At 46.6% G+C, this 19,477-nt stretch overlaps 4 protein-coding genes across 4 annotated transcripts; 2 read left to right on the top strand and 2 right to left on the bottom strand.

Moving 5' to 3' along the window:
- The first annotated feature begins 300 nt into the window (after positions 1 to 300).
- On the top strand, positions 301 to 2,322 carry LOC123071916 (putative pentatricopeptide repeat-containing protein At5g37570). Its single transcript, XM_044495497.1, has one exon. The coding sequence runs from the start codon at positions 315 to 317 to the stop codon at positions 1,872 to 1,874; it is 1,560 nt and encodes a 519-aa protein (XP_044351432.1). The 5' UTR covers positions 301 to 314; the 3' UTR covers positions 1,875 to 2,322.
- Positions 2,323 to 2,693: 371 nt separating this feature from the next.
- Positions 2,694 to 4,070, bottom strand: LOC123071915 (thioredoxin F, chloroplastic). The gene is made up of 3 exons (XM_044495496.1): positions 3,439 to 4,070; positions 3,158 to 3,257; positions 2,694 to 3,061 (listed from the first exon to the last, which is right to left on the bottom strand). Exons 1-3 carry the CDS (start codon positions 3,771 to 3,773, stop codon positions 2,927 to 2,929), a joined length of 570 nt encoding a protein of 189 aa, XP_044351431.1. The 5' UTR covers positions 3,774 to 4,070; the 3' UTR covers positions 2,694 to 2,926.
- Positions 4,071 to 4,942: 872 nt separating this feature from the next.
- LOC123071914 (uncharacterized) lies at positions 4,943 to 8,255 on the bottom strand. The gene is made up of 5 exons (XM_044495495.1): positions 8,009 to 8,255; positions 7,688 to 7,893; positions 5,849 to 5,929; positions 5,281 to 5,631; positions 4,943 to 5,177 (listed from the first exon to the last, which is right to left on the bottom strand). Exons 1-5 carry the CDS (start codon positions 8,157 to 8,159, stop codon positions 5,076 to 5,078), a joined length of 891 nt encoding a protein of 296 aa, XP_044351430.1. The 5' UTR covers positions 8,160 to 8,255; the 3' UTR covers positions 4,943 to 5,075.
- Positions 8,256 to 11,962: 3,707 nt separating this feature from the next.
- On the top strand, positions 11,963 to 13,276 carry LOC123067739 (aspartic proteinase nepenthesin-1-like). The gene has a single exon (XM_044490405.1). It carries the CDS (start codon positions 11,963 to 11,965, stop codon positions 13,241 to 13,243), a length of 1,281 nt encoding a protein of 426 aa, XP_044346340.1. The 3' UTR covers positions 13,244 to 13,276.
- The last annotated feature ends 6,201 nt before the right edge of the window (positions 13,277 to 19,477 follow it).

The following is a 19,477-nucleotide window of genomic DNA, read 5'->3' as shown; positions in this document are numbered from 1 at the left end:
ATGCAGAATGTCAAGGATGTCATTTCTTCGTGAAACTTCATACGCGAATATACCGGTCGACTATGCATATCACAAAAAATATTCAGATTTTTTTATATTTTTATAGTATTTTTTACTATTGATAAGGGATGTGTGTGGAACCATATTCACAAAATCCGTGTCCCTGGCAAGCCATGGTAATTTTGCTCGGACGAACTTGTCCGACTCGACCGTCATACTCAGCCCAGGAGTACTAACAAAGCCCAATCTGCAAGTTGAAAACCGCACAGCACAGTGCATAACATGCCCCCAGCCCGAACAGTTCCTTAGCTACTATGGCGGCCCGACCAAACCGCAATCCACGCCTCGACCACCTCTCCCGCGTCCTCGCCTCCGACCACCCGCCCCCGCCGGCGGCCGCCGTCCACGCGCGCCTCATCCGCGCGCACGCCGACACCCCTCCACCCGTCATCCGCTCGCTCCTCAACCATGCCATCCGCAGCCTGTCCAAGCCGCGCCCTCACGCCGCGCTGCGCCTGCTCCTCCTCATGTCGCGCCTGCCCGTCTCCCCCGACCACTTCACCGTCCCCTTCGCGCTCAACGCCGCCGCGTCCCTCGGCCTCCTCCGGCTCGGCGCGTCCCTGCACTCCGTCGCGCTCCGCCTCGCGCTCGCCCCCACCTGCCTCCCCGTCGCTAACGCTCTCGTCGCCCTCTACGCCAAGTGCGACGACCTCCCTGCCGCGCACGCCGCGCTCGCCGACATCCCGGTGCCTGACGCCGTCTCGTTCAACTCTCTCCTCTGCACACACGCCCGACTCGCCTCTGTGGCCGCCGCCGAGTCACTCTTCACCTCCATGCCCTCCAGAACCCAGGTCTCCTGGAACGCCATGGTGGTCGTCTACGTCAATGCCGGTGACTTTGCCTCTGCTCACCGGGTTTTTGATGAAATGCCTACCAGAGATTCCGCCTCCTGGTCTGTGTTGATTATTGGATACTGCAAAAGCGGGTCGATGCAGAGCGCGCGGGAGCTGTTCGATAAAATGCCAGGGAAGAATCTTGTGACATGGACAGCGATGATAAATGGGTATGCTCAATGTGGGCAGCCTAAGGAGTCACTTGCGTTGTTTAGGGGACTAGAGGCTGCTGGGATTGAGCCAGATGCAGCCACCATGGTCGGAGTTATCTCCTCTGCTTCCCAGATAGGCAGCACAGCGTTAGCTGGGTGGGTTGGAACCTATGTTGACAGGAAGAGGATTGAAAGGAATGAGAAGGTGCTTACAGCACTGGTAGATATGCATGCCAAGTGCGGGAATGTCGAGCAGGCTCTCAATGCTTTTAGGGAGATTGAACATCCGGATGCATACCCTTACACTGCACTTATTAGTGGGCTGGCGACTCATGGGCACGCAAAGCTGGCACTTCAAGTGTTTGAACGGATGCAAGCTCAGGCAGTTAGACCTGATCCGATCACTTTCGTCGGAGTGCTTACTGCGTGCAGCCATGCAGGGCTTGTTGATAGAGGGTTGGGCTATTGGGAAGCAATGGTGCATGAGTATGGGATGAACCGTCGGGCAGATCACTATGCCTGTGTTGTCGACATGCTTGGTCGTGCAGGGAGGCTTGAGGAGGCTTTTGAGATGGTCCAAACAATGCCGATGGGGCCCCATCCAGGTGCTCTTGGTGCCCTGCTTAGTGCGTGCAAGACGCACGACAATGCTGAGATTGCTGAAGTTGTTGCAAATAAGCTTTTTGAGTTGGAACCTCGAAATACTGGGAACTATATACTGCTGTCGAGTATATATGCTGGGAGAGGACAATGGGAGGAGGCAGAAAGAGTTCGGTCGCTGATGAAAACAAAATTACCCTTCAAACAGCCAGGGTCTAGTTGGTTTTAGGATCAGCAGAGGGAGCAAGGCAAGATGTCTTTTGAGGAGCTGAAAAGCACCACAAACATTTCTGTTTGCTATATGTTAAATCGGTGCAGGCTGAGGCAGAAAACATGGCTAATTGAACTATCAAGACTGCAACTAAGTTGGGATGCTAGCAAGGTACCTTCATTTCTTCACAGCTCATTTTATACTTGGAACTCACCATGGTTAATTTATATTGATTTGCGTAGGTATTCAGAGTTACTTTTCTATAATAAGTTTGTAACCTCCACAAGCAGTTTAAGCTCTGCATCTTAGATATGTATTTTTTTAACAAAACTAGTAAAATGTACCTGCTTTGCACTCCATTTAGATATATAACAGCATGGAAAAATACACTCTGACATTTATTTCCTTTCCTGGAATCATATTGGCAAGATCCAACTCTATCCCAACTTGGTTCTTACCCCTCTAGAATCCAGATTGTTCTTAGTCTCTTATTTTATTAGAGAATCAGATAAGCATGGCGAAAGATGTTTCTAGAACACATCAGATGATAGAGTTGGGGTTCAGTTAGAAGGCAACGTGCAAAATCTTATGAGTTGAAAACTTTATTCAACAGATGATAATGTTCGGATTGCCATCTCAACCGTTTGATAGAGCATATCCAATGGCTAATATTTGAAGTTATGAGACACTTTATAGATATTTAAGCTATGGTTACATGGTATAATAGGAATGAATTGAGTAAAGCAATCTTAGCTCAGTGTCACGATGCCTACATCTGTAAGAACAAGATTTTTTTAATATGATTTGCAAAACATGCTTGGTATGCCTGCAAATTAGTGAGATCAGGAAGCAACCGTATTTTCAGAAAGATTGAAATGACTATTTACAGCATAAACTCCACATGGATGGGTGTATATTGTCCAGAACGATTGGTAAATCATCATAAGCAGAAGAACTATAATAACTGTTTTTCTCCACGGTGATTATCCACTTCCACAAAGGCTGTTTTCATCCCATAGTGTACACTAGTGATAGCATGCTAACTGCTGCATTTCTTTCCAGGGAATTGCTCAGCTTGACTTCACTTCCTCAATCGCACGCGCTAATTCATCAATCTTCGCACCAGTGACCTCCTTTGCAACCTTCCCATCCTTGAAAATCTTGAATGTTGGTACAACCCTTATGCCAAGCTCCTTTGCAAGAGGCTACAATTGACAAGCACCAAGAAGCTTACCATGATATATTCAAACAAAATACAAGATACACATGAGACAGCAAGATGGTTCCAGTTTCTAACATACCCTGTTGTCTTGATTGCAATCAAGCTTGAGGAACACGACGTCGTGGTCCTTCTCAGACATCTCCTGGAATTTTGGTGCCATAACTTTGCAAGGGCCGCACCTGCAGACAAGGAAGTTTCATCACTCTGCTGCGGGATGACATCTGGTCTTGATTATAACAATACCCATGCATCTCTAAATAATCTGGCCTAGCTTGTATGTCAGGAATATGTGAGATTGAGACAGTAGTTCATCAGTGAAGAAGGGCTGAAACGGAGAAATGCATGGGGCTTGCACAGTACCATTGGGTGTACATGTCGAGGACGACGGGCTTCTCCCCTGCTGCCTTGACAATTGGCCAGAAGGTGTCCTTGCAGACCTCCGTGACCTGCCCGGTCACCGCCACCGCCGCTGTGGGCGCTTCCACCTCGCCGGCTCCCGTCGTGGCTGTCTCCAAGCCGCCGGATTTCACCGGAGCCACTCCTCTCCCATCAGAGGCAGACACCGCCATCAGGCTCCTCTTCTGAGAAGCCGCCACGCAGGCCAGGAAGCGGCCGCAGGCGGCGGGGCGGCATGAGGAGATGGCCGGCGAGGAGGCCGTGCTCTGCGGCGAGGAGACGGAGAGGCGTAACGCCATTGGCTGCAGGAGTTTTGGAAGGTAACGCCCCCAACGGGTGGTGTGAATTGGTGGTGTGCAGAGCGGTGTTTTCTCTGAAGCAGCGGCAGCAGATGAGTGGGTGAGCTTGAGGGGAAATCCCGGTTGCTTGGTGGTATATATCGGCTATCGAGCAGAGATGGTTTCTTCTGAGAATGGACGTGGCTGCCCTCGGAAGTTCCTGCGGTTTTGTGGTGACGCTGGATCCTGTACTTGTGAGCACCGAGGGTGTTTTGGCTAACCGGAAGATCTGATCGTGTGGTGCCCTGCTCGGTTTCCTTGTTCCATCTGTTCCACGGACAGCGTGTGTGACATCTGTATATGACACTTGCACCGGCGACTTGTGGGCTACGGACCTTATGAGCCCACACACGGCCACAGGTCGTCGCCACATGTGTGTACCGTGACTAGTTGATGACTCCTGAGGTATCACGATGGATATTAGGAGTACATGGAATCAGCATCTTAGATGCTTCTCCTTCAATTTCTGACTGAAACGAGTAAAGTTACGACGCCTGCTTTGTCTTCATCTAGTACGTTCTGCTTCAATTACTTTCAGATGCTTCCTCCAAAAAAAAGGCACTTTCATGATGCAGCGTAATTCAGGGCAGCTCTGCACTCCCCAGTGAACAAAGTAACCAGCATCTCCAAAAGAATCAGTATCAGACGAGAGAAAAACACTGGCCTCTCTCTCTAGCAGAAGTATAGATCGCGATTGTACCGCGCGCGTGCGCCACGTTGTGCGAATTCTACCTGTCTCGCCAGCAAACCTATACAGCTTGCACAAAATCTAGCTTGGATGGCAATGTCTGTGGCTCCGCTAGCTTCTTCAGAGAAGCAATGGAAAGTTCCGGCCGGAGATATTTTACCGGGAGACGCCAGAGATCCTGCGACGTGCGGCTACGATCGCGACGCAAGGTAGAAAAACATGTAGCCACTGCGGACGGTAGCGGAGCGGCAGCAACCTCACTGTCACGGATAGGTCGAGCAGCGGCAGCAACTGCGTGGCTGGTGAGCTTGGGCGAGCCAGAGGCTGATGCTCCTTCGTTGCGACCACAACTTCCAAGTGTTTGCTCGGCCGTGCCCAACCCTGGCCACTGAAATCACTACCAACCAAGTGATCAATGGCAACATAGTGACCATCAAGTGACTAGTCTCAAAAACTCATGCCTGCGTGGGCATGCGTGCTATATGAGTATGTTAGACATCGATACACGGGTACGTATATACAGACAACCTTATTCCAGAGAATTCAGTCACGAGCCGTAGCTATTACAGTCATCATCACAGAGTCGTTTTCAGGAACTGTACAATGAAGTAGAGGACGGCCAGGAAGAGCCCAATCTGAACCACGTCCTGGTTCAGATCATCCGGCCTTGTAAAAAACTGCATCATGAACGTCAGAAAATAACAGCCGTCAGTAATCGGCATAACCAAACTTCACTTCTCGTGAAATCAGCATGCAGATCATAAAAGGATCATGTAGTACCTTAGTGGGATCTCCCAGGGGGTCGGGATAGACCTCCAGATTGTCGTCTTTGTTCAGCCGCGACACCACGCCCTTGGCAGCCTCGATCGTGTCCTTGCCGGCCTCCACGGTGGAGTAAACCCTCCTGGAAAACCAGAAGTAGGTCTGCGCGAGAGGGGACGACGCGGAGAGGTCCCAAGACTCGAAGTGCTCCAACACCTGCCCGCTGATCTGGTTCAGGACAAACTGCGAGTCGACGCGGACGACCAGCTCCCCTCCCGCGGCCGCAAAGAAGGCGTTCTTGGGTTTCCCCCTCAGCGTCCACTTGATGGTCAGAGTGCTTGTGGATTGCATTGACATTTCCTGGACTGTCTGACGCAGTAACCAGAGTGTTGATTAGATGGCATCATGCTTGAAACGGGTACCAATGAATGATGTACCGTGTGGGAAGTTTCATGGAGTGTGTGATTCCATGCAATTCCAGGGACTGATTTTGCGTTCATCGACATGCGTAATTAAACCAACAGTTGTTTGTGGTGAACATATATGAGTGGAATAAGTAATGGCATGAAGCTCGATCAATCCTTACCACCGTAGGTTTTTCCAGGGCCTCGGTGATCCACAATGGCCTCTTGTACTTCTCACGCCCCACAAATGACCTGAGAGGATCCTGAAAGAAGAAAGCAGCATGTCACCCTAATGATATGATATATGCGTGTAACCTGAACTCTGCAAGTATCCCATTCATGCACTGGAAGTGCATCTATTGAGGCATGGACACATCAGTCTTCTCAGTTTTGCATACTTTGGCATGTTGGGAATTCAAACACGAACTTTATTCGCAGCAAACGTTCTGAACAACACCTTAACATTCATGTTCACTAGCTAGAAAGAAGAATTTTACAGAAATATAAGGTCATTGCTCATAGGATCGTATACTTGTATGTTTATTGGTCATCAGTTCATTGCACAAGATCGGTATATCTGCTTATTAAATGTAAGCTTTTTTTTACTAATGTTACTAATAACCGGATTAATCGTGTGGTGGACCATGTGGTTCGGCATACACAAACGACATTTATGCAAGGGAGGGACATCCGGAAGGGGCTTTCATGTCATGAGACTATGCATAACCTACAGCGGAATAAGATGAGTGGAGTCAATTTTACTTCTTTTTTTGAAATTGAGTCAATTTTACAATTGATTTCGAGAAAGTTTATGATGAAGTCAAATTGTCTTTTTCTCTCCAAGGTGGTGTGCTTGGGTTGACCATGATGTTGACATTCTTCACCAAACTCCAAGGTGGTAGCTGAGTCTCCCGTCTTTTTAAGTTTTAACACAGTTGCCTACATGCTTGTCATCCTAATTGAAAGTGGCAAAGTTGACAGGCAGATTGATGGGATGGTGCATAACATTGTGGATGTAACAATTCTTTTTATGGAACATGACCTCGAGAAAGAACGCAACCTCAAGGTAGAAAAACACGTAGCACCGCGGACGTTGTTGTATTTTGTCGTGGCAGTATTTTGTTGGCATTGTTGCTACCCAGAAATGATGTGTTATTTGACAAAACGAGCATTTCTTCACCCATGTGGGATATGAACTCATGTACACAAGTCTATGCTTCTCAAGATGGAGGATTAAGATATGGCCATGGCAGCATGCCTTGGCCTGGAGTGGAGACAGAGCTTGAAGGTGGCCTGGGGCCTGGCCCAATCCTGGCGCCACCACTAGATGGCCAAGGAGAGCACCGTTCCGTTAACACCATTGTGAGGTCCTTAGCACCTCTCCTCCTAATATCTTGCTCAGGAGCAACCTAATTGGACAAAGTTGGTACTCCCTCCGTTCGGAATTACTTGTCTCGAAAATAGATGTATTTAGAACTAAAATACGTCTAGATACATTCATTTCTACAAGTAATTCTGAACGGAGGGAGTAGGTTGCATGGGCTACTTAACGGGCTCAAAAATGTTCACCTCTCAGATGAAGATGAGCAGCGATGAAATCCTACCCCTGGGCCCTAGTGTGCTCTTATATCTGTTTATCGTGGCAGTATTTTGTTGGCATTGTGGCTACCCAGAAATGATGTGTTATTTAACAGAACAAGCATTTCTTCACCCATGTGGGATATGAACTCATGTACACAAGTCTATGCTTCTCAAGATGGAGTATTAAGATATGGCCATGGCAGCATGCCTTTGCCTAGAGCTAGTAGTCATTGAGCTTAATGCCGATTCCCTCTACAGATAGGCACTTCCTTGTTTTCCATTCCATTTTTTTTTACTTTCGCACCTGCTTTGGTTGTGTACATCTTAATATGCCGAAGCTAGAGATGAACTCTGATCGATAAAACTTCTATTGGCGGAAAAATGGTCATCATACAAGCTGAATCGACAGCTGGGAGCTGCAGCCTGCAGAGGGCACGCACCTTGTATTTGACGGCGACGGCGTAGCAGCTGAGGGCGCGGTTGTCCTGGCGGATCTCGAGGATGTCCCTGGCGATCTGCCTGGCCGTGGACTCCACGTACGGGCTGCTTATGCACTCGAAGTCGTTGCACAGCTCCCCGAAGTTCAGGCCGTCCACCAGCCTGTCTGTCTCCGACCTCGTCTCCACCTCCTTGGAGTCATCCACCACTGCCCCGGTCACCCAGCACGAACGCGGTCAGAACTCGGAAGAAATAGGATCATACGTACGTGGAGTGCATAAGCAGAGAGATGACGGCGGGGCAATGGTCTCAGCCGGTCTCACCGTGCAAGGGGGCGAGGCGGGGTCGGCGGACGCCGGCATGGGCAGGTCGGCGGTGGAAGTCTGAGACGGTTCGCCGGAGGAGGAGCGTGGAGGAAGGGGAGGGAGACCGGGAGCAGGAGCAGGAGAGAGCGGCGGCGGCGGTGGTGGCCATTGGTGGCCCATTGCGCGGTCGGCGTGGCGGGACGTCAAGGTGTGGTGCGGTGCGGATAAGGCCGCGGCGCGCCACGGCCTCTCGTTCCGTCCTGTGGCCTCCGTGGCCCAACCCCAACTGCCTAATTTCCATTTCCGTTTTTGAAGTAGGACTATTGTTTTTTCGAAATCACTAATTAAGAAGTATTCTTTGCGGAGATCACTCCAACTTTTCCAAGTTGTGATAAGTGGCGCGCTGCATGTGCGTGCGTCATTTGTCGCAACCTGGGAGTTTCTCCTTTTTTCGTAGATCCGTTTATTAAAAATGTTTTATCTCTTAAACCGTGCGTCCAAATCTCGAACCGTTTTCGCTATTGGATTCCTCGCGTTGAGATCTTCAAAAGTAGATCCCATGTTGACAGATTTTGACGAACTTTTTTTTCATAAAAAAACCGGACGAAAAAACCGACGAAAAAACCGAACCGGGAACATGGGTTTTTTTCCCTTTCCGAAAGAGGCACGCCCGTGCCTCCGACGAAATCACAACCGTACCTCTCGCGGAAACAAAATCGTGCCTCTCATGAAAGAAAAAAAAACAGAAAACGCGTTTTTTTCCTTTTCGGAAAGAGGCACGCCCGTGCCTCTCGCGAAAGCACAACCGTGCCTCTGGCGGAAGCAAAACCGTGCCTCTCGCGAAAGAAAAAAAAACAGAAAACGCTTTTTTTTCCTTTTCGAAAGAGCCTCTCGCGAAAGCACAACCGTGCCTCTGGCGGAAGCAAAACCGTGCCTCTCGCGAAAGAAAAAAAACAGAAAACGCGTTTTTTCCTCGCGGAAGCAAAACCGTGCCTCTCGTGAAAGAAAAAAAAACAGAAAACACGTTTTTTTCCGTTTCCAAGAGGCACGCGAAAGCACGCCCGTGCCTCTCGCGAAAGAAAAAAAAACAGAAAACGCGTTTTTTCCTTTCCGAAAGAGGCACGTCCGTGCCTCTCGCGGAAGCAAAACCGTGCCTCTCGTGAAAGAAAAAAAAACAGAAAACACGTTTTTTTCCGTTTCCAAGAGGCACGCGAAAGCACGACCGTGCCTCTCGCGAAAGCACAACCGTGCCTCTCGCGAAAACAAAATCGTGACTCTCCCGAAAAAAATGCATTTTTTTGCGCAAAAAAAATCTTTTTCCCGAAAAAAAAATTTTGGTCGAAAAGCTAGAGAAGACCGGTAAAAAACCAAAACGTCGAAAAAAACCAAAAAAAACTTTTGAAAAAGCCGAAAACGCGTGCGTAAAAATAAAAAAATAAAATCCGAAGGGAGCGTGCAGAGCGCGACACGTGATGAATGGCTATGAGCGCGCCAAGTGGCGCTGATCGTTGCGAGGCTCCCGAAGGAGCGCTTGTTACTTAGTTGCCCCTTATTTTTCAGCATCCGTGTCACAAAGAAAACGAGCAGTCACAAGCAAACATTGTTTTCTTCTCTTAATAGCCCACGCTTTCGTTTCATGTTGAGACATGTGCTCAAAGTTGTAAAAATTCCTAGCAGTGATATAATGTACACTAGGAAAGTTTTCTACTAAAAATATGGCTATTTGAATCATAAACATGAAACAAAAAATGCAATCATATTACAAGTTCTTTTGTACACTATATGCAATTCATTGATCAGTTTGAAGTTGAGTTTGAATTATTGTCACGTATATCTACTAGCCCTAGTAATAGCTATGGTGACGGAAAAAATAATAATAACTGAAAGTCAATAAACAATTGATTCTGGTCAATCAGAACATGGAAATAAGCAAGTCTTTGGAAAAGCGTTAGGTATTGAATCGAAAATGGGAATGGGAATTACCTCTCGCCTAGGCAGGAGAAATGATTAAGAGTTGCTCGACGCCTACCCCATATGCATGAGTACTCCATATGTTATTGCCTGGTCTGATGTTGTCTATTAGGCCTTGATCTACGCACCAAAAGGAAAGACAAACTACCATGTATAAAAAGTGCATGCGACACACACACTATTATACCGATAAGAATTAACTTGAAAAAGTGTACCTCTGCAAGAATAAGCATCTTGCACTTTGTCTGACCCTTTGCTCGAAAACCTGAGATAAATATGAGATAGTAATCAGGGTGTATCTGAAACAACCATTCTGACCATTCCGTGTAATGCGAGAAGACAGTTTTTTTTTTTTGCGAGAAGATGGATATTGAACACAACCACACAAACATGATCAAATATTGATCAAGGTGATCCTCAAAAAAGAAAAAATAACGATCAAGGCACTACATGACGGAAACAATATCGAGCAATAATTAGAATGATTTTACCGGCTTGTTAAGCAATTTAATCCAAGTTGTATACCAATTGATATTGCCTACATGCTCAATACTTTTGCCTGCTTGTTTCATGTCAAAATGCCTACAGATTTCAAATTTGGTACCCGCAAAAAAAAAAGATTGCAAATCTGGTGTGGTTGGCTACCCCAAAAGGATAATAATTCACCTCGTGCCTCCTTGACGCCCCTATGTGTCTCCCGCCTCAGCTCTAGGGGTGAAGGACTTCATGAATTGCCCCACTGCTCGCCCTCCACCCTGACTGCCGCCGTTGTGGTTGTTGTTGACTCAACCCAAAAAAGCAAGCTCGTGATTTTGGAAAAAAAAAATTTATGTGACCGGACCTTTCCACCCATCATGTGAGACCCAACCAAGATGAAGCCACGTTTCACCACCAATCTCAAATCATCTTCATCTTCTTCAAAGCTATTCCCCATGAAACTGCACACAATCTCTTTATTCACGGTTTCACATATTTCATGATAGTTCGCTGGTGAGGGAGAAGCTTTCACCGGAGCCTTCCCCCTCTATTGCCACATTTAAATTGCCATTGGAGGAGGAGGAGCTGGGGACACGACCATGTGACATGGGGTGAGCTGCGCGCACACCGGCGACAAGCACGACTTCTTCTCATGGTACAACTCAAGGACCTCGACACCCTGGGCGTGCTCCACGTCGCGGACGCCTCCCATGCCGGCTTCGCCACCCTTTACGACCGCCTCTCCCTCTCCACATCATCATCTTCAATTTGTCTGCTCGCCGACTCCCAGGGTCATCGTCCGCTCCTCGCTCAATCAGCAGGTCGACTGAACTCGTAATAATTTTCATGGAGCATGACTCAACGAACCAAAAAAGGTAGCAACCAATAGCCATTTAGTCGTTATACTGTGTAGTTTTGGAGAAAAAAAATCGTGGATGGTACGATATTGCAAATAGAATATAAATCCTGGATTCGCAAAAAAGACAATCCTGAATAAAAAGATCAGTTATGCTAAAGTACATCTAGATGTACCATAAGTATTGCACATCCTAAATTCGCAAAAAAGACAATCCTGAATAAAAAGATCAGTTGCGCTAAAGTACATCTAGATGTATCATAAGTATTGCACATCTTTGTTCTATGTCATTGATCTTACGTGGAGATTCGTGTGAATATTTTATTTTTCGTTTTTTCCTCTTTTATACTTCACTAAATCACTTAGATGTGCAATAACTATGGCACATCTATACGTGCCCTAGACATCGGCTTCCAGGGAAATAGCTTTGGGAAAGCTGAAGATGCTTCAAGATTGATGAGGACACGTGGCTTCATCCTGGCCGGGTCTCACGTGATGGGAGGAAAGGCCCGATCGTGATTCGGACTCTAGGGCCCTCCCCACCTCACTGGGAAGAACATAAACACAGAACTGACTGGAAAAACCGCCCCTGCTCCCACACCACACGGACGAACCCTCCCCGAGAAGTTTTCTCCTCAATCTCAATCTCTCTGCTCTCTCCGGCCGAAATGGCTCGGCCAGCCGCGGCGTTAGCGACAGTGCTCGCACCGCTCCTCCTGCCGTCAGTGGCCGAGGCGGCAGTCGGTGGCCGGACGCCGGCACACATTCCTCAGCTTGGGCAGGAGCTGTGGAGAAAGCCAGCAAAGTCCGCTCCGAAGGCCGTGATCAATCGTCCCTTCCGTGCGCCGGACAAGGACCGGCTGGGGAGCGCGGCCACCGACAACGCCGGGCTCGTCGTCTACAAGATCTCCGTCGGCGTCGCGGAGGAGGTCTTCTCCGGCGTCGTCGACGTCGCCACCGATTTCATCTGGGCGCAGTGCCCGGTGTCGTCGGATTTCACTGAAGTCTTCTGCTTCAGCCAGACTTGCCAGCTGGCGCTCGACGAGGAGGACGCCTGCGGAAACAGCACCAGCTTCACCTGCCCGTACGCGTACCAGTACGGACCGGGGATCAGCACCACCGGCTACATCTCCGCCGAGGAGGTCACCGCCGTCGGGACGCACATCACCGGCCGGGCGTTGTTCGGCTGCAGCCTCGCCAGCACGGTGCCACTCGACGGCGAGTCCGGCGTTCTTGGGTTCAGCAGGGGGCCCTACTCCCTCCTGTCGCAGCTCAAGATCTCAAGGTTCTCCTACTTCATGCTGCCCGACGACGCCGACAAGCCTGACTCCGAGAGCGTCCTCCTCCTCGGCGACGACGCGGTGCCCCAGACCAACAGCAGCCGCTCCACGCCGCTGCTCCGGAACGAAGCGTACCCCGACCTGTACTATGTCAAACTCACCGGCATCAAGGTCGACGACAAGTCCCTGAGTGGCATCCCGGCGGGGACGTTCGACCTGGCCGCCAACGGCTGCTCCGGTGGGGTGGTCATGAGCACGCTCTCCCCCATCACCTACCTCCAGCCGGCCGCCTACAACGCCTTGACGCGGGCGCTGGCGAGCAAGATCAAGTCACAGCCAGTCCGCCCAAAAGCCGACGACGTGGCCGATCTGCGGCTGTGCTACAACATCCAGTCGGTCGCCAACCTGACGTTCCCCAAGATCACGCTGGTGTTTCACGGCGTTGACGGCAGGCCGGCGCCCATGGAGCTCACTACGGCGCACTACTTCATCAGGGAAAACTCCACCGGGCTGCAGTGCCTCACCATGCTGCCCACGCCGGCGGGCTCGCCGGTCAGCTCCGTCCTGGGAAGCCTGCTGCAGACGGGCACCCACATGATCTACGACCTCCGCGGCGGCTCGCTGACTTTCGAGAAGGGCGGGTCGCCGGCGGCTTCCGAGACTATATGACATGTTGAGTTTCTCATTTTCTCGCCACCTTGTATATATTCACTCCCGTCTACACTTGATGGTTCATGTAGCATGATTTCATCCCGCCAGCGAGGAAGAATGAATTTGGCTATTCAGTTCTGTTGAACATGTTTTCCCTGGGAGTGGATTTTTTTTTTTGGCGGTGGATGGGAGAGGATTTCTTGCTCCCGAGCTCCATGGAGTCCTATTTTTTGAAGAAAAAATTATAAAATTATATTTTAAAGTTTCAACGAATCTTGAAGTAAATCAACATGAACATTGAGATGTATACTATAGTACATTTCTGCAAATTAAGTTTCATGATCAAATACGCTTTCGTGCGAGCTGTATAAAAAAACAAAACTGTAGACTTTTATAGTGAATATTGCATGTGCTAGAAAGACATGTTTTTGCTCATTTGTGTAACTTGAACCACAATGTAGCATCATGAAAATTTCTGGAGGTGCGTGTTTGTTTTTAGAAAAATTGTAACTTTCAAATACGGTTTTTGTAAATAAAAAAAACGAGAATCCGAGAGCTTGGGATCCAAAAACAGTATAAAAAACATCATAGACTTTTATACTGAGTGTTGCATGTGCTAGAAAGGCATGATTTTATTATTTTGTGTAACTTGAACCACAATGTACAGAATTTTTCGGCGATGTAGTATACATTCCTAGGTTATGTGTATATTGATATTCCAAGGTTATGAGTAGAAAGACATTATGGTTTTTGCATTAGTTTTCTTCCAAAAATCGGGAGGAATGGGATCCAAAAGCAATTTCCGGTTTTTTCATCCATAACTTGTACCCACTGTTTTCAGTTTGAAGATCATCATGAGGCGCTCTCAATTTCTCTAAATCTTGCTTACTTTGAAGAAAATCGTAGGAAAGTTTCTCATGATCAACTGAGAAGATTTCATGACGACTTTCAAGTTTCTCATACTTAATTCAAAGATATTTTTTTATGTCTTCAATTAGGGATTGAGTTTGATTCATTTCCTCGTCCAACAGGTCATCTCGCTTTTGTCTAGTAATTTTTGAATCTTTTCCATAGCAATTTGTTGTTCAGCTGCAATTTTAGCAAGTGTCTTATACCTAGGTTTGAATTCACATTCAGAGTCATCTTCACTAGAGGTCTGAAAGTAGGCATCGCGTGAATTTACCTTTGCGTCTCTTGCCATGAAGCAGTAGGTAGGAGCGGAGTCGTCGTCATCATTGGCTTCAGCGTCGGCAACGTGACCAATGTCCTCAGTGCTGAAGATGGACTTGGCGACGAATGTTGAAGCTAGAGCCAGACTTGCAACGCTTGAATCAGACTCCTCCTCCGACTCCACCTCAGCCTCTTCTGAAGCTGACTCCTCCTCTGAATCCATTTCCTTGCCGATAAATGCACGAGCTTTGCCAGAGGAGCTCTTCTTGTGAGATGAATACTTTGAAGAAGACTTTGAGGATTTCTTCCTCTTGTTTTCTCCAGAGTCATACTTCTTGCTCTTCTTCTTTTTCTCCGCTTCCTTTTCCCATTGAGGACATTCATATATGTAATGGCCTGGCTTCTTGCATTTGTGACAGGTTCTCTTTTTGTAGTCACGAGTGGAAGTCTCAGCATTCTTCGAGCTGGATTTTGAAGACTTCCGAAGCAGATTTTCTTGGAGAACTTTTGGAACTTTCTCACAAGCATTGCAAGCTCTTTGCCAAAGTCTTCAGGGTCACTAAGTCATCAGTGATAGGGTGTCAAATGAGTTGTCAAGTGATCTCAATAACTTCTTTCACAACTTCATGCTTGGTGATTTTAGTGGCGCCAAGTGCACGAAGCTTATTGGTGATATCAGTAAGACGATCCAAGGTGAGCTAGACATTTTCGTTGTTAAGCCTCTTGAAGCGGTTGAAGAGATTGCGAAGAACATTGATTCTTGAGTCCCTCTGAGTTAAGACGCTTTCGTTGTCCTTGGACAGCCAGTCCTAGACTAGCTTCACAGACTCCCGAGCACTCACACGGCCATACTACCCTTTGGTCAGATGACCACATATGATGTTCTTGGTGGTCGGGTCCAATTGTGCGAACCTCTTCACATCAGCCGCTGTGATACCTTCACCGATTTTGGGAACACCAGTCTTGACGACATACCAGAGGTCGTTGTCAATGGCTTCAAGATGCATGCGCACCTTGTTCTTCCAGTAGGGGTAATCAGTGCCATCGAAGATGGCGCACATAGCGGAGACCTTGATTATCCCTGTAGTCTACATAGCTAAAACTCCTGGTGGTTAAACTGAATCACAAAGAGTAAGGGAGCACCTTGCTTTGGTATCAATTGAAAGTGCTAGTTATCGACTAGAAGGGGGTGAATAGGCGATTTTTATGAAAGTCTTCAAAACAGGCAGTGTCTTCGAAGACAGGACAACTAGGAAGAACATATCAAATTTGGAAGATAGTGTGAAGACAAATATGCAATCAGAGTAAATGTCTTCATACAATGTCTTTGAACAAATAGGCAAGCAAGGACTTCACGAAGCTGAACTGTAAGTAAAGGAGTGAAGTGATAGAATCATTTGCTCGATGAAGACAAGGATTTGGTAGACCAGTTCCAGTTGTTGTGACAACTGTACGTCTGGTTAGGAAGGTTGAGATTGAATTCGGAAGACCACGTCTTCACCTTATTCCCTTTGAGCTAAGATCACCAAGACCTCGCCCAATCACTCAATTAAGTCTTCAAGGTAAACTTCCAAACCTTCACATACTTCATTCACCGGCGATTCACAATGGCTCTTGGATGCTCAGAATGCGACACCTAACCGACTGGAAGATCACATGCTTCAAGTGTAATAAGTCTTTGCTACCTCTTGAGCATGCGTTGGTTTTTCCCTTAAAGAGGAAAGGGTGATGCAGCAAAGTAGCGTAAGTATTTTCCTCAGTTTTTAAGAACCGAGGTATCAATCCAGTAGGAGGCTACTCAAAAGTCCCACGCACCTACACAAACAAACAAGAACCTCGCAACCAACGCGATAAAGGGGTTGTCAATCCCTTCACAGTAACTTGCGAAAGTGAGATCTGATAGAGATAATATGATAAGATAAATATTTTGGTATTTTTATAATATATATTGGAAAGTAAAAGATGCAAATAAAAGTAGATGGAAAACTTATGTGATAAAAGATAAATCCGGGGGCCATAGGTTTCACTAGTGGCTTCTCTCAAGATAGCATAAGCATTACGGTGAGTGAACAAATTACTATCGAGCAATTGATAGAAAAGTGCATAGTTATGAGATTATCTAGGCATTATCATGTATATAGGCATCACGTCCGCAACAAGTAGACCGACTCCTGCCTGCGTCTACTACTATTACTCCACACATCGACCAACTCATGCCTGCATCTAGAGTATTAAGTTCATAAGAACATAGTAACGCCTTAAGCAAGATGACATGATGTAGAGGGATAAACTCATGCAATATGATATAAACCCCATCTTTTTATCCTCGATGGCTGATAGAGGCAAAGGTGTCCCGTCTTTCGATGAGATGATGGATATCGCTTTGGTGGAAGTCGACTTTGACGATCCGACTACGAACGTGCGAGGACGTCGCGCCTTAGCAATCGCTAAACCAACTCCGAGAGGTTATTGACCACGCCGGAGCACGATCAACCTGACCATGAGGGTCTGTTTCCTGCGAGCAAACGAAGAACAAGCAAGAAACTAAGATTGCAATCTGGATATTGCGAATATAAGATGAAAGCTTTATTGATCAAGGTGGGGTTCTGTGACGCCTTTGTCTGGTCGTTGAACACAAACGAAGTACGCGAAGTTGCAGCTATGGCGAACTTTAATCTAAACAAAACCCAAAGTCTAAACGGTGCCCTAAGGGCTATATATATATGGAGGAAGAGAGGGGGAATTTCGTGGCCCTTGGTGGAGGGGTCCGAAATCAACCCTATCTCTTGTTTCCCCACACATACGGACTCTAAAAATAGCCTATACTTATGTATTTCGAAATTACATGGGCCTGGCCCAATAAAAAGGTGACGCAGCACCTATAATAGCCTCTGGACGAAATTTATGAAGGGACATCTTGTATATTTCGTCCAAGGCTTCATGCACTCGTTATGGTGGCTTCAAAGACCTGAAATCATCACTTGTAACTCTGTTCTTGTTCCCCTTGCGCATGCCATCATCTCCATGCTTGTTCTTGTTCCAATGTTCATCCTTCTCCAAGCTAGGCCCTTCATTTGTAAGCAAAACAAATGTATCCAATTTAGGCAGCATCATATTCTCATGAACATTAGAATCATTACCAAGAAACGAAAGTACCTGGTAATTTAGTTGGCGTGCGCGAGCTCTTGTGATTGGTCCAGTATGTATAGCAGCAGGGGCTGTGGGTGTAATAATGGTATTGATGTCCTCATCATCCTCCCCTTCTTGAAATGAAGTCGTCCTCGACGGAAGCTCATCTTCCTCACCCAAATAAGGCTTCAAATCTGTAATGTTAAAAGTGGGACTAACCCCAAAATCTGCAGGCAGCTCAAGTTTATATGCATTATCATTTATTTTCTCTAACACCTTAAAGGGACCATCAGCCCGTGGCATGAGCTTTGATTTGCGCAAATCAGGAAATCTATCCTTACGCAAATGTAACCAAACAAGATCTCCAGGTGCAAACACAACATGTTTTCTACCCTTATCTCCAGCAAGTTTATATTTGGCATTCATACGCTCAATGTTTTCCTTAGTTAACTCATGCATTTTTAAAATCAATTCAGCACGTTGTTTAGCATCAAAATTAACCTTCTCCGAAGATGGAAGAGGCAACAAATCAATAGGTGCACGAGGTAGGAAACCATACACAACTTCAAAAGGGCACATCTTAGTAGTAGAATGCAATGAACGATTATAAGCAAATTCAATATGAGGCAAGCATTCCTCCCACATTTTCTTATTACTCTTCAAAACAGCCCTAAGCATAGTAGACAATGTTCTATTGACTACTTCAGTTTGGCCATCAGTTTGGGGGTGACAAGTAGTACTAAAAAGCAGTTTAGTCCCCAACTTAGCCCATAAACATCTCCAAAAGTGGCTAAGAAATTTAGTATCACGATCTGAAACAATAGTATTTGGCACTCCATGCAAGCGAATAATTTCACGAAAGAACAAATCAGCAACATTAACAGCATCATCGCTTTTATGACATGGTATAAAGTGTGCCATTTTCGAGAATCTATCCACGACAACAAATATGCTATCCCTCCCCTTCTTTGTTCGAGGTAAACCTAAAACAAAGTCCATAGATATATCCTCCCAAGGAACACTAGGTACAGGCAAAAGCATATATAAACCATGAGGATTGAGTCGTGACTTAGCTTTTTGACATGTAGTGCAGCGAGCAATAAAACGCTCAACATCCCGTCTCATCTTTGGCCAAAAGAAATGTGTAGCAAGTACGTCATCCGTCTTCTTCACGCCAAAGTGTCCCATTAATCCTCCTCCATGCGCCTCCTACAACAACAAAAGACGAACGGAGCTAGCTGGAATGCATAGCTTGTTAGCACGAAACACAAATCCATCATTAACGACAAACTTGTTCCACATTCTTCCTTCTTTACAATTCTGCATTACATCTTTAAAATCAACATCATGCACATATTGATCTTTGATGGTCTCCAAACCGAATATTTTGAAGTCAAGTTGTGAAAGCATAGTATAGCGACGAGACAATGCATCAGCAATAACATTTTCTTTTCCCTTCTTGTGTTTAATGACATAAGGGAAAGTCTCAATGAATTCAACCCATTTAGCATGTCTACGATTCAGTTTAGCTTGACTTTTAATATGTTTCAAAGATTCATGATCAGAATGTATAACAAATTCTTTGGGCCATAAATAATGTTGCCATGTTTCTAAAGTCCGAACAAGAGCATATAATTCTTTATCATAAGTAGAATAATTCAGACTAGGCCCACTCAATTTTTCAGAAAAGTATGCAACAGGTTTGCCATCTTGTAATAACACACCTCCTAATCCAATTCCACTAGCATCACATTCAAGCTCAAAAGTCTTATTAAAATCAGGAAGTTGGAGTAAAGTAGCATGTGTCAACTTATCTTTCAATACCGAGAAGGCTTCTTCCTGTGCGGTACCCCAAAGAAAAGGCACATCTTTCTTTGTAAGCTCATTGAGAGGTGCAGCAATGGTGCTGAAATCTCTCACAAAACGCCTATAGAATCCAGCGAGGCCAAGAAA

Source organism: Triticum aestivum, chromosome 3B, assembly GCF_018294505.1.
Source record: "Triticum aestivum cultivar Chinese Spring chromosome 3B, IWGSC CS RefSeq v2.1, whole genome shotgun sequence".
Lineage (NCBI taxonomy): Eukaryota > Viridiplantae > Streptophyta > Magnoliopsida > Poales > Poaceae > Triticum > Triticum aestivum.
This window is presented reverse-complemented; position numbering and strand designations above follow the sequence as displayed.